At 36.9% G+C, this 20,097-nt stretch overlaps 1 protein-coding gene across 6 annotated transcripts in view; it reads right to left on the reverse strand.

Moving 5' to 3' along the window:
* Positions 1 to 5,399: 5,399 nt before the first annotated feature.
* TCF3 (transcription factor 3) overlaps positions 5,400 to 20,097 on the reverse strand; it is a 112,564-nt gene continuing 97,866 nt past the window's right edge. For 2 of the 6 annotated variants that reach the window (XM_075204769.1, XM_075204766.1), the window contains exons 17-21: positions 17,561 to 17,681; positions 16,235 to 16,394; positions 15,690 to 15,931; positions 9,544 to 9,686; positions 5,400 to 8,137 (exon numbers count right to left, since the gene is read on the reverse strand). In XM_075204769.1, the coding sequence (XP_075060870.1) occupies positions 9,550 to 9,686; positions 15,690 to 15,931; positions 16,235 to 16,394; positions 17,561 to 17,681 (660 nt within the window). In that variant the 3' untranslated portion in view covers positions 5,400 to 8,137; positions 9,544 to 9,549. Of the gene's footprint in view, positions 8,138 to 9,543; positions 9,687 to 10,993; positions 11,233 to 15,689; positions 15,932 to 16,234; positions 16,395 to 17,560; positions 17,682 to 20,097 lie in introns of those variants that run through there. The other 4 variants (XR_012690843.1, XR_012690842.1, XM_075204768.1 and 1 more) reach the window with 3 other exon arrangements.

Consider the following 20,097-nt stretch of genomic DNA (forward strand, 5'->3'; position numbering starts at 1 on the left):
TTCTGTTTTCTACATTCAACAATATGATCCTTTACCTGTTACCAATAAAATTGCAGGCTTAGTAGTTACTCAGAATTGCCTGGTTTACATCAGATTCCTGAGCTAGATTGACTTAACCTAGCCACAGAACACACACACACTAGTTTGTTCTCTCTCAACATATATGGTCAAACTAGATATACCTTACTCCACTTGAGGTCTCCATAAAATAATTAAAAGGTAGGGTGGGGTGGGGCGGTGACCAAATGACTTAAAAGTCTTACGACTCTCTAATCTGTGGGAGAAACTGCATGTTATTATTCCTTTATGATTGTAACATAACTGCATTACTTCAATTGATTTTGCATTCTATTTGGTATAAATTTGTATTCATTGTTAAGTTATAAAATTAAAAAAATATTGACTTACTAGTATATTCAGAAACACATAGGGGACCCTATAACAAGAATGTTGGGAACAGAAGACTTTGATCACCAGATCACCCTAGTGCTATTACCTAAGCTGGGTACACACTACAGGGTTTTTGTATAGTAACCATCTCAAGCAGCAGACATCATCATCAATATTTATTTATATAGCGCCAGCAAATTCCGTAGCGCTTTACAATTGGGAACAAACACTGATAAGACAATACTGGGCAATACATACGACTGCTTGATCGAAAGTCGGGTCAGTGTGTGTGTGTGTGTGTGTGTGTGTGTGTGTGTGTGGTGACACGATGGTCGAAAGTCTGCCCAAATGGACGATTGTCGCCTCGTTTGGTTGGTCGTACCATTCAATATTTTCATTCCAATCTCCTTTCCATTGTGTAGGGTGTATAAAATTTCTCACCAATCCACAACAATCCTCCGATACTTCCTCGACCAGAGGGAGCGTATGTAAATTTGTGATGCCTGTAGCAGTCCCACGTAGTGCGGAATATGCACATCACCGACTTGTGTTTCGTATACATGTGGATTGCACCTGTCTAGCTGCAGAACATTACACTTATGTAAAGCACATTTTATTGCCCTATATTGGAAACCTATTCATATTTACCCTTTATAAACTTATACCTTTATAAACTATTCAAGTCATATTAACTAATATTTGTAAAATACCCAGAATAAACCACACAGTGTTAATGCAACAGTTTTATTGCATGAAAAAGTACATTTTTTTATTGCAGAATATGACAACTGAAAAAAATTGTATTACACTTTAAAAGGTCCTAGTGGTTTGTGGCAAACAACATACACATTTCAACAAAATTTTTCTCAAGGTTTTTTTTTTTTTTCTTGATGTCACTTGGGTTTATATTACCTTTGATTTCTTTACCTACATAACAAGGAAATAAAAAATGTTTACCATTAAACTTCTATATCTGTAATCTATATGCAACACCAGAAATACTATAATTTGCTCACCTTCCACATTGCTAGAGATCAGTTTATGTTGTGGTCCCTCTGGCACAATCGCAATAATAGCAGGCTTAACCTCCATATATTCTGGAAAACAGGCGCCATTTTGGTTATTATTGCAGTACAGGTATGTGCCCAAAGCATTTAATTGTCTACACATGATCACTGAAATATCTTTGTGTAAAACTTTTTTCATATCTTGGTATTCAACATCAATTTATTCTTGTTTGATAACAGGTGTTACATTAGTGATATCAGTGGTATCTAAAGGCCTTCTCACAGTTAATTCTTCCTTCTGACAAAAAAAAAATAAAAAAAAATCAGACGTTTGCATTGCTACGTGTGAAACTAGAATGAAATGACAAAGTCCTTCATACAAGTACACTACACATGCTACTCACTTTTTTTAATGTCATACTAGTCCAGTACTTTTACCATCATCTCCACCTCTCTTTGGCTCATTGACTTTGCTCTTCTTGAGCATCTCCATCCCCCACCTTAACTTTTTCAAAAAATTTTTGGCCCTTCCAGCACCATCTGACTATCTCCGTCTCCATAGCTGCAACCCCCACTGACACCTTCTCCTCACCCGCCATTTTCTCACGTGCCTCTGCGCCAGCTAGGCTCCTCTGCAAGTTTATACACTCAGACATGGGCATTCGTTTCTGCTGTTGACCAACCAGCAATGATGCCCGCAGAGAATCGAGCATTGTGGGCAATGCCTATTCGTGTATAACAACCTTGTTTATGGAGATTTTGGGCTATGACTAACCCGTACAGGACCATTACATACGAAGGGATTTTATTATTAGGGAATAATTATTGCATTGCACTTTACAAGTTAAATGTTTTGGTTTTTTTTTCTAAATTTTATGTATGGTAATAAACTTCTATTACATAGGAATGAAGAGTGTGGTCTTCTCTTTTTATACGGTTATGGGTGTTTACAGTAAAAGCTCTGCCCCTTTATGATAATGTCTTTGGTATATCATTACATGCCCCTCAAACGTTGCTTCAGTGTGTACAAAATTAAAATCATTGCTCACGACAACATGGCTGTAAAAAGTCAGAACGGCCATTCTTCCCTTTATCATCTAAAACAAGGCTAGTGTGTATGCAGTCCATGGACCATCGATCGGCATAAAAAGTTGGCGGAAAATTCTGTAGTGTGTACCCAGCTTAACTAGAGACTGATAAGGACCCTAACCTTGTAAAACTTATTTGAAAGAAATATTAACCTGAAGACCATATAAAACTTTTCCCTCCTGGCAAAATCACTTACATGTGTTAATATAATTATGTATCATCACCTTACCTTTCTGTCAGTATTCCTAGCAAGAATACCATGGAGAGCAACGTAAAATGAAGCCAAATGGTTTATTAAGCACAGAGCATAGAATGGATTGAGGTGAGGAAAATGAAAACAGCAAATAAACACAGGAACTGGATGGCTGGATGGACAGACAGAGCTGAGGACTACGGTATCCAGGTAAGTGGATGATCAGCAGGCAGCAAACAACTGAATATACCGGTTTAACTTGGACAGTCTGTAGTTACAGGTGCTGGATAGCTGGAGATGCAATAGTCTGCAGCACAGGAGCTGAAACACAGGTGATGTAACAATCTTCAGGCAGGAGTACACAAAGGTCCAGGTAAGCAGACAGCCAGGAGACTAGATCACAGGAAGTGTAATGGTCTGCAAGCAGGAGAACATGGAGGTCCAGCTAAACAGATGGCTGGAACGGAGTCACTCCTACTTCAAATAGACTTATTTTAACCAAAAGTTTCCCGATTTCAAGATCATACCATATCCTTGTGATGATCACTTTATCCATTGCCAATGCTCACCAAAAAGGTACTTGAAGACTCAGACTCTTTGCACTCTGTCTGAAATTGTTACTAAAATAAAAACATATCCTGACTTGAATGGTTCTCCACATCTCTCTAGGACAGTGCTTTGTGAGGCACACAAATAGAAATTAGATGGCAATGACCCAGACACCCAACACTTATCAATTGAATATTAATTTTCAACAAGAGAAACAAATCTCAACCAGATTATAGAATCTGTGCAGACAAAATGTAATCTTAAATCAAACTAAGAGGTATCTGAAGTCATTTGCACTTTTTATTTTATAGAATAATCAGTAGGTGTCAAATTAACAAATTCTACTTCCAAGCTTTGATTCTGAAATAATTACTGGTATTTGTTTTTGCATGTCTGCAGTGTCTCAGCTCAATGGTTAACATGATTACCTGGATAATTGTCCATATACCCCCTTTCAGCTTATTTTTTATTTTCAATATTGCTTCTAAAGTCAGTGAATCTTCTACATTAGAGATGTATTCTCAATAGAAGATCATTGACCTTACTACGCTGAACCCTAGTGTTAACCCAACTTATTAAATATAAATAAAAAAAAAAATGTACAAGTGTGAAATTTAAGTAATCTAAACGGTTTTCCTGTTAGTACTATAAACCCTTCTAAAGTAATAATGGTAATAGCTTATGTAGCTTATTTCACCTTACTTACAAAACCCCTTTGGTGTTTGTCCCTCAATCACTGCTCCTCTCCTGTGTATCCTCATCAGTTATTTATATAGCTCCACTAATTCCGCAGCGCTGTACAGAGAACTCATTCACATCAGTCCCTGCCCCATTGGAGCTTACATTCTAAATTCCCTCACAAACACACACACAAAGGTTAATTGGCTGTTATCAAAATTGACCAATCAGTATGTTTTTGGAGTGTGGGAGGAAACCGGAGCAACCGGAGGAAACCCACACATACACAGGGAGACCATACAAACTCCACACAGATAAGGCCATGGTCAGGAACTCATGAACCCAGTGCTATGAGGCAGAAGTGCTAACCACTAGGCCACCGTGCTGGTGGTTAGCACTTCTGACAATTACTAGATGAACAGCCACTAGAGGGCAAACATTTAATACCTATAATCAACTGCATAGCAGTGTAGCGTTATGGCTATTTTGTTCACTAGGACCAATTTAATTTTGTTTAGAGATGATGCACCCATCAATGGAAATGTAGTCTTTAGTGCTACAAAAAGTGCTTGTTTACAGGAGATTTATGTTCTTAACCAGTACCCAACAAGCAGTGTACCTGGAGCAGTACTTTCAGAAATGTCAACGGAGTTGATATCTGCACCTACGAAAATAATTCACTAGTATTTTTTGTATTACCACCAACAAAATGACATGACCCAGATGAAATAATTCTCATATTTTTGTATGTGCATACATATTAAATTTAAAACCAAATATACCTCTATTAAAACTTAAATCCAGAAGGCACTCTATTTTCTACATAGTACCAATAAGAATGCTGTAGCCATGGCAATAGTGATTCAAACAATTGTATACCAATGAATGTAATATGTGGGCTCTGACCCATCTCCCATTCTATCAACAGATAATGCAGAAAAACAAAAACCCCACACAAACAAACCATCCATTTACAAAAATATAATTACAATAAAACTTTTTTTAATAACTTTTCAACAGCACAGGGACCTGGGAGTCACAAATAATTACTTTATTCTGTCCCAAGGGTGGGTATATATGGTATACAGGGAAATATCCACTGTACCGGTTAATGGGGGGATTGGTTCTATATACTAAAAAGGACAGTCTGCAAAGCATCCTGTGCATGAGTTGGTTACAGTTTGATCTACTGAATCATAATACTACATTGCACAGGGGTTGGCAAAATAAAGTTACAATAAAGTTACTACCCTGCTTTTCTGTACACATTTATTGTACTGCACAGTGCATGTGCGCTTTCAACAACTTGCTGCACACTATTTGTTCTTGTGTTTTAATAATGTTCCATTCATGTGAGACTTTATAATGCATGTACTGTATGTACGTTCCAACTGAAGAGTAAAAGCAAAGAATCATCCAAAACAGTTTCCCTAAAATAAATACAAATGGAAAATACATTACTTAGGATTTCTGTAGTTAAAAAAATGTAAAACTTTATTACAAACTTTTTTTTATTTATTTTATTTTTTATCATTCATCAGTATACAACATCTGAAAGACTGGGATTCAAGAAGTTATATAGTTATAAAAGCTTACATGTATTGCTACAACACAGGTATATATATACAGGACAGTTCCAAAATCTATTTAAAAAAGTTAGGATTATTTTTTCATTGTTAAAAATTCCAAATAATCCAGCCAGCTGATTTGACACTTGTATAAAATTATTAAAAAAAAATAAAATAAAAAAAAATAAAATAAAATTGCAGAGATATCCGAGGCACTCAAGAAACATAAACCACATGTGTTGCTTGTGTTTCTTCTAGAATTAAGTGTTTTCAAATATTTTCTGGTTACTTAATTTGGGGGGGGGGGGGGGGGGGGGGGGTGGGGGGTAATAAGGCTTTCACATTCCTAGCCTTGCTGATGTGGAATGGTGGAGAATATATTAATACCAAACTCTGATCTTTCGAGTAATTTAGAAAAAAAAAAAAATATCAAATAAAAAACAAAAAACTGCTTCATTTGTATATTTTAGGTAGAATGTCACTTTCTCCAAAAAGATATGACTGACTGGGGATGGGGTAAGATAAGAAAAAAACCCTCACTATAAATCATGTGTTCATATCTGGAAATTTTAAATGCATTGTTAGTGTATGCTCTATTAAATATATCCAGTCTGTGTTAGAAGCAGCAATGCAAATAAAGGTGGTTGCAATCTAAAATCTGCCAACCATTTCCTGCACTCGCTTTCCAACATGGAAAACATCCACCCAGCAAAGCTGCAAATGTTTCCATATCCCCCTTGTTTTTAGACACAGGTAAAGTAAACAAAAATGACAGGATTCCAGCTAAAAAAATATAAAAATACTTATGAATGATTCAAGGCAGTTTTCCAGAAAAATTCCAAAACCCAGATCCACTCCCTCCCTTCAAAATATATCTACAAAAATAAAGGGTTTTGCACCCTACAATTTTAATGCTACATTTACTATAACAAACATTTCTCTCTGAGATAACATGGGAGAGATTTTGAAAAAGCTCTGTTCTACTTATCCATTCGGTTGCATATTGTACTTGCATTGTAAAGCAGCCATGTCATGCAGCCAGAGGATTAGAAAAACTGCTTTCATTTAAATGGTATCTATTAAAAAATACAGCATGGCATTTTGTTTATCACGTATAACAATACAAGAGGTTCAAAAAGACATTAGCTGTTGATGGTAAAGAGAAAAAAAAAAATCAGAACAGGAAATGCTGTAAAGGGATAAAGGAGATCTGTCACACAAGATTACATTTGCGCAGACAAAATGAGAGCACTTCATCATCCTCTCTTCCTATCATTTTCTGGGAAGATTTAGTTACAAAAATAAAAAAATAAAAAAAGGGAAGAAAACAGTAAACATATGATTTGGGCTGGAAACATTTAGCAGATCCTGCATGTCAGGGGACATATTTTACTGAACAGTAAAAACACTATACGACTGGTCCCCTTGAGACCAAAGATGTTGACCTTACCAAGAAGATCTAACGGACATAATTAGGGAAGCACAGGAGCTGTAATATGTCACATGGAAGGCGTGGTGGGGGATGAGCCAGCCATTAAAATATCCCCCATGGGCTGTCGATAAAAAGATCATATTACATAAAATCATGAGAATGTCAACTCAGAGGTTTTGACTTTGCGTCGTTCTAAGTTCGCACCTCTGGAGCTTACAAATTAAAAAAAACAAAAAAACCAAACACATTATATAGATACCGGTATGCTAGTTCTTTTGGATGACCAACCTCAGAGCTGCACAAATTTCCTGATCTCCACAGGAATCTTGTCATTTGATAGTTTCTGGCTGATGAATAAAACATTTCTAAGATTTTGTAGCATAGGAACTTTTAAAAATATATTTGTAGCACCAAAAGGTGTTACGAATTTGGGTTCCTAAAGAGTTAATATTAGAAAAGACATCTAGCACAAAATGCTTCAGAATAGGGTGACATAACTAGGGTGGAGAATAAACAAACGAAAGGTAGGAAGGCAGACAGCACAGTGGTTGAGGCATAGGAAGTCAGGGGATAAGGGTAAGAGTGTTGTGGCTCTTTTTGTATTTTTAGAATTTTTTGTTCTGAATTTTATTAAAAAAAAATAAAAAAAAAAATTGAAAAACAAAAACCTGATAAAAATTGATTTCTATTTGTTCTAAGTTTTTTTTAAAAAAATTATCTGATGCCTACTTTTTATGTATACGTTTCATTGTTTTTTTATATTCCAAGAGAAGAAAAAAAAGAAAAGTTGCTTGTTTTTGTCTTAGAAGTATAGGCACACGGTCAGGGAAATAATCACTGCTCCCAACAGAGCTGAAGGGGCGGATAGCATCTGGGCGCACTTTCTACAACTTCCACCATCTTTAAATACGTTTATGTGTTTCTGTTTTTAGTTAAGGCAATTTCCTCATGACGTCTCTTCTTTCTTTAAGCAGAAGTCCAAAGCTGAGATGTCAATCTGAGTCAACTTTTTTTTTTTTTTTTTAAATCTTTATTCTTTTTCATTCGTCACTGGAAAACTCCGACGCAAGAGTCTACTTCTCAGGAAAATATAGTCAAGGCCACAAAGACTTCCGTGTCTCAAAGGTTTTTCCAAACAAAGAAAAAATGTAAAACAAATTTTCAAATTTATAATTATATATATAAAAAAATAACCCAAAGAACTGAAAAATTTCCAGCGAGCATGATGAAACTGTTGAGAGAAAAAACAAACATTAGAAATAAATACAGAATCAGCCTTTCATACAGATCACATTGCTACACATCTATTTACCTTGTCAACATATATCACAATTAAAAACACAGTGAACATGCTTTATTATAATGTCCCACTTAAAAATGACAACTAAACAGAGTGAAACTATTATATATGAAATGTGAAGCAGTAACCGTTTTCAATCTTAACCCGACTACAATGCAGACCTATAGAAGAAAAAAAAAAAAAAAGTTTTGGAACATTTGTTTCCCCTTAATCACAAAGAGAAAACACAAAATATATAGCATTCAATTACTATAAAGTCGCCGAGATTGAGCTCAACTTGCAGAGCAGCATGTTCTGTAACAAATTTTGTTTCTAATTTTAAGACCCTGTCCACCAGTCTGACAAAGCCTTTGTTTTACTTAGGAGTAGAGCTATTTATTCAGATATAAAAGGAGCTTATACACTATGCTCCCTTTACAGAGTGATGGAAAACAGAAATGCTACCCTCTCCTTAAAGTTCTTCTATTTATTTGAAGAAAGAAGATATACAATGTTTCTTAATACACACATGGAATTAAAAAACATAAATAATTTATATTTTATTTCCTCCAAACAAAATTAACCCTTCTTTGAAAATTACATCTTGAAGTAATTTCTTTGATTTGCTAATATCTGTATAAATGTATAAAAAAAAGTTACACGCTTAAAACGATGACAAAGAGCATTGGAATTGGTTGGCCAATGACCACCCTGAAAACCGGTGTGCAATGTTTCCTGCTTTACCAATTCTGGAGGCTCCAGTGTTTTCAGGAAGTTAACTTACAATAGCTTTGGCCAATGAGACTGCAGTAATTTTATTGCAAATTTAGGTAGTAAATATAATGCAAGGGATTGAAGGGGCTTCCACCTGGGGGTGTGGGCTTTGAAACATCCCACTTTATCTCTCACTACTTCACTGGGATTGGGTCCCTTTCATAAAACCCCTGCAATTTAACAATATATGGACAAGTACTTTCTGTTAGTGGGGAACTCACAAATAGAATTTACAGGCGACTCCTAAGTGGATGGCTGTGGTAATTATACAATAACAAACAGGTGTAATTTATATCCATGCTTTGTATACATCAAATGTATGTTTTCTGTTTTGCTACCCACAATATCAGAGAGCCAAATGTGGCCCACGCACTGCCACTGCACAACACTGGTTATAGTATTTTGAGTGAGGTTAACTGTGATAAAAATGCACACGATGGTCTGGCTCACGGTGGGGACAAAGTAAATTTAAAAAGAAAAAAAAAAGCCATTCATTTGACAAGTAAATTTAAAGGCCCACAATTATTGTAAGGGGATGATTTATGTATTGTCTGCTAGTATAGCACAAGTAAAAAATTACTCACCTCATTTCACATATGTCCGACTGGGTTGTGAGAGTCCCCAAGACCCGACAGTCCTCCAGAGAGGCCCATCTGTGGGTCTACACCTGATACTTTTTCCTCTTCACGCCTCTTCAGACAGGCAGCCTTGGGGTTTAAGTTCCGTTCTATGGAAAGAAAAAGTTAGTTGCAAGCAGCACATGTATGTATTAGGTGGTTACATTCACCATGCGGTCATAAAAAAACACTCCATTATACTGTAAAAGTTTTTTCCCTTAAAGTTAACTATATTTATCTTCTATTTGTTATGGTGCAGTGAAAGAGGTAAAATACTTTAATAGCCTTTATAGATTAATGTAATAAATGCAGAAATCAACTTTGCCAAATGTATACCCAAAGGGGCAAACTCACACTACCAAATTCCAATCACCATGTACGTGCCATTCTGAACTGATTATGTCTTTCTTGCGGATAATGACTTTCTTTCACTCATCAAACGCACTTGCCACAGAAAAATAAATCACACAGCAAACAAAATGACAGAAAGTAGACCAGAGAGACTAAAAAAGCATTATATCAAAGAGGATCAGCCGCAATAGCTGGTAAAAGAGAAAAAGTAAATCATTAACATGAACATTACTATGGTGATACGTAGAATGGAAAAAGAAGCAAATATGAATTGATAGCAGCAAGGTAAATTACTCCAAGGAAAGGATGACAGAATGAACATTTAATGTGCATTATTACAGTTAAGGTTGAAGGCCTTGTGAAGTAAAAAGCAGAGTTGGCGCTTGCTCTCTAAGAATTTTTATATTATTTTAAAGTGTAATACAGACATTGAAGAAAATGCATTGTAATTTAAGACAGGCATCCACATTCACCTGGCAAAGTGGTTAACTGTTGCTGGCAGAGATGTAAAACTGTGTGGCCAATGCATATAAACTGAAGCACAGCAGTTAAAGCAGGTGCCATTATGTGTCGTTTGCATTTAACCTTTAAATTTAAGAAGCTGAGCTATGTATGAACAGATTTTTCCTCAGCCTTTTGTATATTTCTTCACACCAAGTGCATGGTTAGTGGGCTTTCTACAAGGTTGCACCAAAGAGTATTCCTACATTTGTCCAAGACTGGTGGCTGAAGAGTAGCAAATTGAGGGGAAATGTTTTCCTTTGGCAACAGTAGGCAAAATATAACATTTGCAACCCTGCTTAGGTACACAAGCAATTATCTCAAACAAGCATACAAGTCTATGTGTAGGGGCAGACAAACAATGACAGTTGAGAAAACAAGACCGGTAGGTAGTATGACAGTGTGACATGCAATGTTTGTTGTGCTGCAATCTTTAAAACATTCAGGGAAACAAAGGATGGGTCGAGTGATAAAGTAGGTGAAGATAAAGACTGATACAATTAGTGGTGGAGGAAGAATGAAAATTTAATGGAATATAGATACTGTGGGTTGTAGTGGAGGATACCTCGCACTTGCTGCTCCAGACTCATTATGACCTGTACGGCCTGCTGTAGGATGATGAGCTTGGTCTGGGCTTTGTCGGCTTTTAAATGCATCTGCACCATGCGGCCCAATTCCTTGAAAGCCTCATTGATGTCACGGACGCGCACTCTCTCTCGCGCGTTGTTTGACATCCTCCTTTCACGATCCCGTGTGTCCTTCTCCTCCACAGTGTTGCCCTCCTCCTTACTGCTTCCTCCGCTGCTGGACCCCAGGAAAGTGAACGGTTAAATCGGGGGAGGGTTAGCTCAGGGCCCCAATAAACCTTTCATTGCCAGGGGTGCCAAGTGAAATTATATATATATATATATCACACGCATGTATACATACACCCACACTGGCATCTAACTTTTGAGCAGTGCTGTTTATATGCTGTCAATACACAGGCAAGGTGACATATGTATGACAAAATGCACCTGTCGATGTTGAAACCTTCAAGTACAAAATTTTATGAAGAATAATCTGTTGGTGATGGGAAATGCAAGAAAATCTGGTTGGTACATCAGCAGTAATAGGTCTTCCTGTGTTCACATTAGTTTCAAAGAGCCATATAACTAGTAAGTAAAAAAAAATAATTTAAAAAATGTATTGACAGCCTAAGCCTATAGGATATAATTACATAAGGCACTTGTCCCTTTCTTATGTTACAATGATATCTTGCACACAGCTTTTGACTTTAGGTCTGGTTTATTTGGAGAATGTATAACGTTTTTCACACACCTATGCTGTAGATGCAATTAAGTACTTGGAATATATTTGTCAATCACAAGCGTGAATACATCACCCCCAGTAGTTGGCAAAAGAAATTAGACCTTTTTGTTACAGAAACAATGCAGTGGCAAAAAAAAATATCTGATGTTCAGCTGTTTAATTTAAACTTTAAAGGGGAAACTTAAACTTGCAAAAAACGTTAAGAAAAAACACTGCAATCGTACCAGAATGACCACCACTAAGAATGTAAACTTTTCTTTCCAAAAGTTTGGTTCATACAGTTATTTGCCCCACTTAGGACTGCTCTTTGCCAGACAAACAAAACTAATCAAAATTGGTAGAAACAGACATCCACTTTTTGTGGGATTGTAAATCCCTGTTCAATATAAGTATCTAGAACATGAACGGCTGTGAAAAGTCTAATGAAAAGAACAAGACCCACAGTCCTATGTAATTTCTGAAAGCCATATTCAATGAGCTTCCCTTTATAAAACAAGTGTGAGAAAACTTTCAATTTCACCTTTACTAAATTGCTTGTGTATAAACTGGAAAATCAAAATGGTGCGATATTGAAATATATTTAAATATACATACATATCATACTTGCCAACTCTCCCTGAAAGTGTGAGGGAGATCACCCCTGAAATAGGGGTGATCTCCCTCACTCACTGAAGAATCTGGCATTCTTCCTGATGCTGAGCCAGTACAAGATGTGGTTGGCTTCGCCACCTGTGACATGAGACAGTTCAGAAATTGTGTCCTATGTACATGTATTGATGCCTATGAAGGTGGCCATTGTCACGGAGACCAAGATGTAATCAAAGATTGACAGGCAAGACAACATGACTTCAGTAATGGAGACAGAAATGTAAGAGACACTTCAGTCTCTAGAGATTCGTTAGCTGCTTTTCTTTAATGCATAGTTGCCCACTCTCCTGGAATGTCCGGGAAACTCCCACATTTCTGGGAGACCTCCCGGGAGAGCAGGGCAACCTCCCGCAATAGATGAGTTTTGGGGGGGGGTCAGTGCTTAATGACACAAATAGTCCCCAAAATGAAGCAATCCGTCAAGCCCTACCTCTGCACACCCACCTCCCCCGGGATCTCCCTGAAGCAAACGAGGAAATGTTGGCAAGTATGACACACACACACACACAAAAACATTCTGAGTGAACTCGTACTCGTCTGTTTTAGATCGCATATATATCTCCCTCCCCAACAAACACAATCACATTGCCTGTATATGGACAGATATTTAATGGATCTGCCTATAAAACGTCACAATTTTTACTTAATATGCCACTGGTAGGTTTTAATCTTATATTCATATCTTATTATAGAAAGACAATTAATACTGCAAGATACTGTTTTGTCTGAGGTTTTTTTGGTAGCTATCCAGCTACAAGACATCAGAACACTTAGCCACTCAATATCTGTACAATTAAACATTTCAGAGTTAATTGACGACTGAAAGTTGTATTTAATTGTTCCCTCTCCCCTGCAATTCAGCTACTTTTCGCTTCAAAAACGGTTTTAACTCATTTGTAGGCATATACTATATAAATGTCGTGCAAGATTAAAGATGAACACATGGTACAATGCTGTCATAGCATAAGCCATATTGAGGATCAATTTATACAGATTACAAAGGATCACAGGACAGTGGCCATATACACATCCATGCAATAATCAGCTGGCCATGTTTACCCTATGTTCAAAATTTCAATGGCTCGATTAGGTTGATTAATCATTATTGATAACCAGTGACACCAGGCCAATTTAGTCAAATAAAAGGATAGTTAAACTACGTGGTCAAAATCAGTTTACAAGTCCAAAAAACAATCAAAATCAATTAAATTTAGAGGTTAACTGTGTAACTGTTACTAAAAACAAACAGAAAACAAAAACACAAAACACACATTTCAGTTTTATCTGGGAACTATTGAAGGGTTCAATCTGCTGTTTAAAATTAAAGGAATCATTTACAAAGCTATACATAAATCTGGGATGTTTTGCTTATTGAAGATGGTATATTTTTACATCCTGCAGAAGATATGCAGCAATAGCTGAAATCTGTGCAGAAGTGGTATCACAACAATTTAAATTGTGAAGAGCGCATTCTATTTTAAACATTCAACATTTTACAAATCTGTACCTAAATTGCTTTAAAAATGCATCTATTCTTAAATTTGCAGCCAGTGACTCATTTCACTGTTTTTCTTTGGAAATATTATATTGTACAAGTAGAATGTTAAAAGTATTTGAGGGAAGCGAGCACATTTTATATAACGAAATTGTGATTAATAAAATATAAACGCGCTCATTTTGTTTTATAACTTTTCACATATTATCAATTATTGGAATCCATATGTAACACACACACACACACACACACACACACTTCACATATAAACTACAGCCTAGAATATTGACTAATGCCAAGAGGAAATTCAATGGATTATATTCCAATCAGGAACACAAACATATTCACTACTGTTCTTCAGTCCAGAGCAAAAAACCAAAAAACTTGTGAGTGCCTGGTTTGGAAAATAGCATTTTTGTTATTAGAGTAGTCGACCATTTCTAACCATTTCAAAAAAAAAAAAATGGGCCGATGAAGGTCTCAAATATAAATAGATGTATAAGCTTGTGTGTGCTATAAATATGCAGAAGACTTATTTCACATTAAGTGTGCAATGTGAAACAAAGGCCAAAATGCTAAAATGTAAAGCTCTCTGATTGACCCAAAGTTTACGTAGAGCTGGTGCAGCAAGTAACAGAAGCACTGCCAGTGCCACATTTCCCAGCTGTCGTCTTGGAGGAGCAGTGAGTGCGAAGCCAGTGGGACAGGATGTGTGGAGGAAGGATGGGTGGGGTGGAACGGGACAAGGACTGGAGAAGGTAGGGGTTGGAGAACTGTCTGTGAGAAGATAGGAAGTGGTAGATTTTAGAGTAAGAAAGGGATATGGTAGCAAAAGAAGATGAAGCACTGTAGAGACAATGACAAATAATGATATATTTTCATGTATTTAGGAAATCGATACACAAAGAGCAAAGCACAGGCTGAAATTTACCCGCTTATTTTTAATGAGCGGTTGGAATAGCAGAAGAAGCATCCATACACCATACCAAGACTAAAAAAAAAAATCAGATTCTAGTAAAAAAAAAAAAAAAAAAAAAAAAAAAAAAAAAAAAAAAAAAAAAAAAAAAAAAAAAAAAGAAAGTCTGCAGAGAAAGGGAGGCATTACCTTGAGGAAGAACAGGCGTTAGCATGCACAGCCAGTTATACATACACACTTTTACACTCACCAATCTTTCTTAAGTACAGCAGTCATGAATAACCCTCTTCTGACAAATTTACCTGTAAGCCTCTTCATTTCTAAATTGTGTTTAGCACCTATTCAGCACTTTCCTGAGGTTTGTTTGTGCAATAATATTTTACTCCAAGAATATAATATTATACATTACTGCTAAAGTCAGAATTTCCCATTATAATATTAACACAAAATGGGAAACTTTCTGCTTCACACTGCAGTCAGACTGTATAAACAAACATTTCTATAAGAGGTTGAAATGCTGCACCACAACATTTGTGTGTCACTTCTGGATAGAGAGAGCAAATCTGTACTAACCACATATTTCCCACTAGCCCATCTCCAGCTGCAAAACTAGGGGAATGTATTATGAATCCCATGCAGTTCATGCAAGATCCCAGCGCACCCAACAAACCCACCTGCACGCCCAAAGAACAAAGCAAAAAGGAACCACAGTACATTAGCAAGCAGGGAGTGGGACGGGAAGCGAATATACATGTATTGTTCAGAAGCAGAAGATTGAAGTAGGAGGGGTAACACTGCATGTATATCCCTGGGGTGGAGGGCAGAGGTGGAGGAGGGAAGGAGAGACAGACAGATCCGTGCCCCACTGCTCTCCCACCAGGTCCCACTCACCTCGCACTTGCTGCTCCAAGCTGAGGATGACAGATACTGCCTGGTGGAGAATCAGGAGCTTGGTCTGTGGCTTCTCACTGTTAAGGTGCAGCTGACACATCCGCCCCAGCTCTTTAAATGCTTCATTGATATCTCTGACTCGAAGTCGTTCCCTGGCGTTGTTGGCGACTCGTCTCTCCTTCTCACGCTCAGCTTTTTGCTCTGGAGGAAGGTTATCATCATCCTCATCCTCTTCATCTTGACTAGAGAGGAGTGGTAGTTAGGATGACAGTTCTATATGGAAGCTAAGGAGACTTGGAGACTAATAAGAAAATAAACAAATCGACTCAACCAGAATATACCATCCCCAAAGTTGGCCTTATACTAGCTTTACTAAAATCCAAGCTCTATTGCTCAAGTATAGGCAAAAGCACCAACATTTCAGAACAGGATTTTATATTTTAAAAACAAAACAAAAAACAACCCACACATTAAACAAAAATCATCCATCCTTAACACCCCTTTATCACTGCAATGCATGCCTCCCACCCAGAGATTAGCGAGACCTGTTGATTGAGCAGCGTGTCCGGCTTCTCTGGGATTTAGACTCCTTCTTCTCATCGTCCGACAAATCTGCTAAGGACCTATTCTCTTCATCCTCTTTACTTTCCCTTTTAATCTCAGGTACCCCTGATGACACAACTGTCCTGCCCAATCCTGGGAGTCCTGCAGAGGAAAGAACAGTATAAACTGAATATGCAAGTAAATATATACATATATTTATAAAAAAAAAAAAAAAAAAAAAAAAACACACAGATACTCTGCACTCACAAAATACACAATTAATGCTCACAACTACTTTTCTATATTAAAAACTGGGAATGTTAGTTCCACATATCACAATATATGTTAAGCTCACCAACTGGTACAGACGAATGAATGAATTACGTCACACCACATTCAATTCCATGAATGTCAGTTTTTGAAATAAGAGTAAAATGAGCTTATGGCCAAAATGAAAAAAATAATTGTCTTTCAACTACACTAGAGCTAAAAGGTTTAAAATTCTTTTTAAAAAAATGTAAACACTGAAAGAAAAAACAAAACGTACAAACAAAAAACACGGTGAAGATCAAACCATGCAATGATAAATTTATTTTTATTTTATTAAATGCACATATATTTATGGAATTTCACAAGAATATGAATATCCAACTATACATTAGATTTAAGGGCTTATTTTAATAATATTTTAGTAATTTCACAAAAAAAATCTTTAAAGCATTTTATGCTTTTGGATTATATTAATTCTTTAATTATACTGCGCCCCCTCTTTACACCAACAGCCTATGTGTAACGTGGCACTGCCTGCTAATAAGGAGGTGGGTTTGGGAAGAGGCATAATTCAAGTGCAATGATGAAATGACCATCACACCTCAATATACTAAATTAACTGGTAATTTGCTTCTTTGGCTCACTTAATTCAATGAGTGTACAGGTCTGTATATCGGAGCAATAACTTATGTTCACAGCATGAAGTTAGCTACTAGATTTACACTGTACTTCTGTTATGTGACATTTCAGTGGGTTTTGTGTCATGTCTGACAGATACCTATTCAGTTACCTAATACAGGGTACAAAAAACAAACAAAAAAAACAAACACTAGCACCATTATAGGAATCAACCAGTTCATGAAAGTTCAAATTACAAAATGATTTCTTTAGTCTTGTTAATGACAGAAACTTGTGACTTTCTTTTGTGAAAAAGTGGGTATTAAGATTGAACACTTTAAACAAAAAACCCTCCAAATAGCAAAGACCTATAGCCTAATAAAAATGATTGCACAACATTAATCTTCTTGCTGTCAATAATGTTTTAGTTCCATACTTACCAGTGTATGAATCGGATTGCCGGGTGAGATCAGGCAGAGATCCTGGTTGTGATGGTATGGTGACGGAGTTGTGAAGCATGCTAGGCGTATTTGGTAGAGTATCCTCTCCTTGAGATGTCAACTAACGAGAGACAAACTGGTTAATAATACAGCTTCGAGTCTCAACTCTAAACATTTATCTGTTTGACATGGTGTAGATAGATTTGGCAAGCTTTTGGCACACTACTCCTTCTAAAACTAAAGTTTATGCTTCGTGACCTCATGTTCCCAATTGCCAAAAGTTTAAATGGCACGGTGTTATTTTTTTTAATCACATAGGCTCACTGACACCCCGAAGAAGTGTCCACGTTACAGGCAAAACATAACTGGTTTCTCAATGATCATTGAGACAAGCCATTACCGCATTAGCAGGGGTCAGATCTCCTATACTGCTTAAGTACCTGGCATTAAAAGGAGAGCATTTTGAGTAAAAAGTCGATTTTAGGTGGTGATATAAAGAGTGGCAATTGGGAGATTGGCAAGTTCATGTTCGAAGAGTAAAAGAAATAGGATAGTTTATTTTTATTTCACAATTTTCCTGTTCATATCATCTAAATGTTCTGGCTCAAAATCACAGCAATCCAATCTGAACTTTAGCTCCTGATTTACTTTGGCTGAAAAACCTATAGTGTCTACCCAGCCCACTATTGGGTCAATCGAGTGATAAATGACCGTTCAGGCCAATATAGCAATAGTGTATATACTTAAACTATGAACGATAGTCGTTACAAAGTACGAATCACCGTTTTTTTTCACTGTTCAGCAGAACAAGAAATCTTGTTCCAATTCTGCAGTGTGTATGCACTCACAATCAGGATCTCCATAGAGGTTACAGATTCATGCTCTATTCAGCACACTGTTATGACAGTTGGAGAACACAAGTCTTAGGGTAAATCTTTTAACACACGTATAGTGTATAAGAATCAAATCGGCAAGCTGATCTGGATTTTTTCTTTTTAGTCGTTGGTACAATTGTTGTAGATAACATTGGTCGGAAAATTCTGTAGTGTGTTCCCAGCAAAAAAAATAGCGCATTCCTCTCCCCACTGCACTCCTCTTTTTGTATAAAGCTAAATAATAGCCGCTTCAAAATCAAGAATCCTAACTTATTGATATTGTATTGGAATTGTTTAGGAGGGATGCTGCACCATTCTTTCACAAGAAATTCATTCAAATGACTTCTGATTTAGAGTGATTTTCTATCATCAGACATTCAAGAATATCCCATAAATGTTTTGCTGGTTTCAAGTATGGTAACTGAGGATGGCATGACAGAAGGATAATATCAGCGTCAAGCTTATCAAACATTGGACGACCACAAGCACTCTGTGGATGGGGGCATTGTAATGCTGGAATATCTCCCTTAAGTCAGGAAAGAAATTTAACATTGGGTGTAGATGATTGCTCAATATCATTACGTAGTGATAAGAATTTACCCTGCCTAAGGAAATGACAGCCCAAACCATAATAGGAAAAATCATTCCTATGGATCCAAAAGAAATATTCAGCAATTGGAATAGACTCAGTGCTCTTCTTTAGGTTGGCGCACACGCAATCGTTTGTTGAGAAAATGCTAAATGGTGATTCATCGTACCATATCTACTTTCTCCACAGCGTAGTAGTCACAATTTTGCCTAAGAACACAGCCATGAATAAAACAATTGTAATTAAACATCCTCCAAGAGCAACTTCTCCCAACCATCCAAAAACAGTTTGGTGACAAACAATGCCTTTTCCAGCATGATGGAGCACCTTGCCATAAGGCAAAAGTGATAACTAAGCGGCTCGGGGATCAAAACATCGAAATTTTGGGTCCATGGCTAGGAAACTCCCCAGACCTTAAACCCATTGAGAACTTGTGGTCAATCCTCAAGAGGAGGGTGAACAAACAAAAACCCACAAATTCTGACAAACTCCAAGCATTGATTAGGCAACACAGCAAATATTGACTGCATAAACACAATGTAATTGTCAATAAAAGCCATTGACACTTATGAAATGCTTGAGTATACCATAGCAGCATCTGACAAAAAAGTTCTAAAAACACTGAAGCAGCAAACTGTGAAAAACAATACTTGTGTCATTCTCAAAACTTTTGGCCAGGACTGTATGTTCGCAACCTGGCTTGATGAATCAGAGGTGTGGTCTGAGTGGAGGTCAACTGTCAGTTACTTGCACAAGATAAAACAAAAAGAAATGCAAGTGACCACCACTAAGACCACATGCTGCACTGCAGAATAAAAAAAGAAAATAGTAAGGGATTATAAAACAGACAGCATGTCCCACCCCTAAATCCTCAACTAGCCAGACATGTAGCTTGTAAAACTACCTTTAGCAGCAATAACGTGTTAATTATTCTAACCCAATACTTAATAGAACACTGCTTCAATTTATTGATATTCAAGGGCAATCGTTTTGCAGAGTTTTCATAAGGTCCCCCCACAGCATTTTAATGGGGTCGAGGTGTGGACTTGGCCATCGCAAAACCTTCATTATAT

The sequence above is a fragment of the Mixophyes fleayi genome, chromosome 1 (assembly GCF_038048845.1).
Source record: "Mixophyes fleayi isolate aMixFle1 chromosome 1, aMixFle1.hap1, whole genome shotgun sequence".
In the NCBI taxonomy this organism is placed as follows: domain Eukaryota; kingdom Metazoa; phylum Chordata; class Amphibia; order Anura; family Limnodynastidae; genus Mixophyes; species Mixophyes fleayi.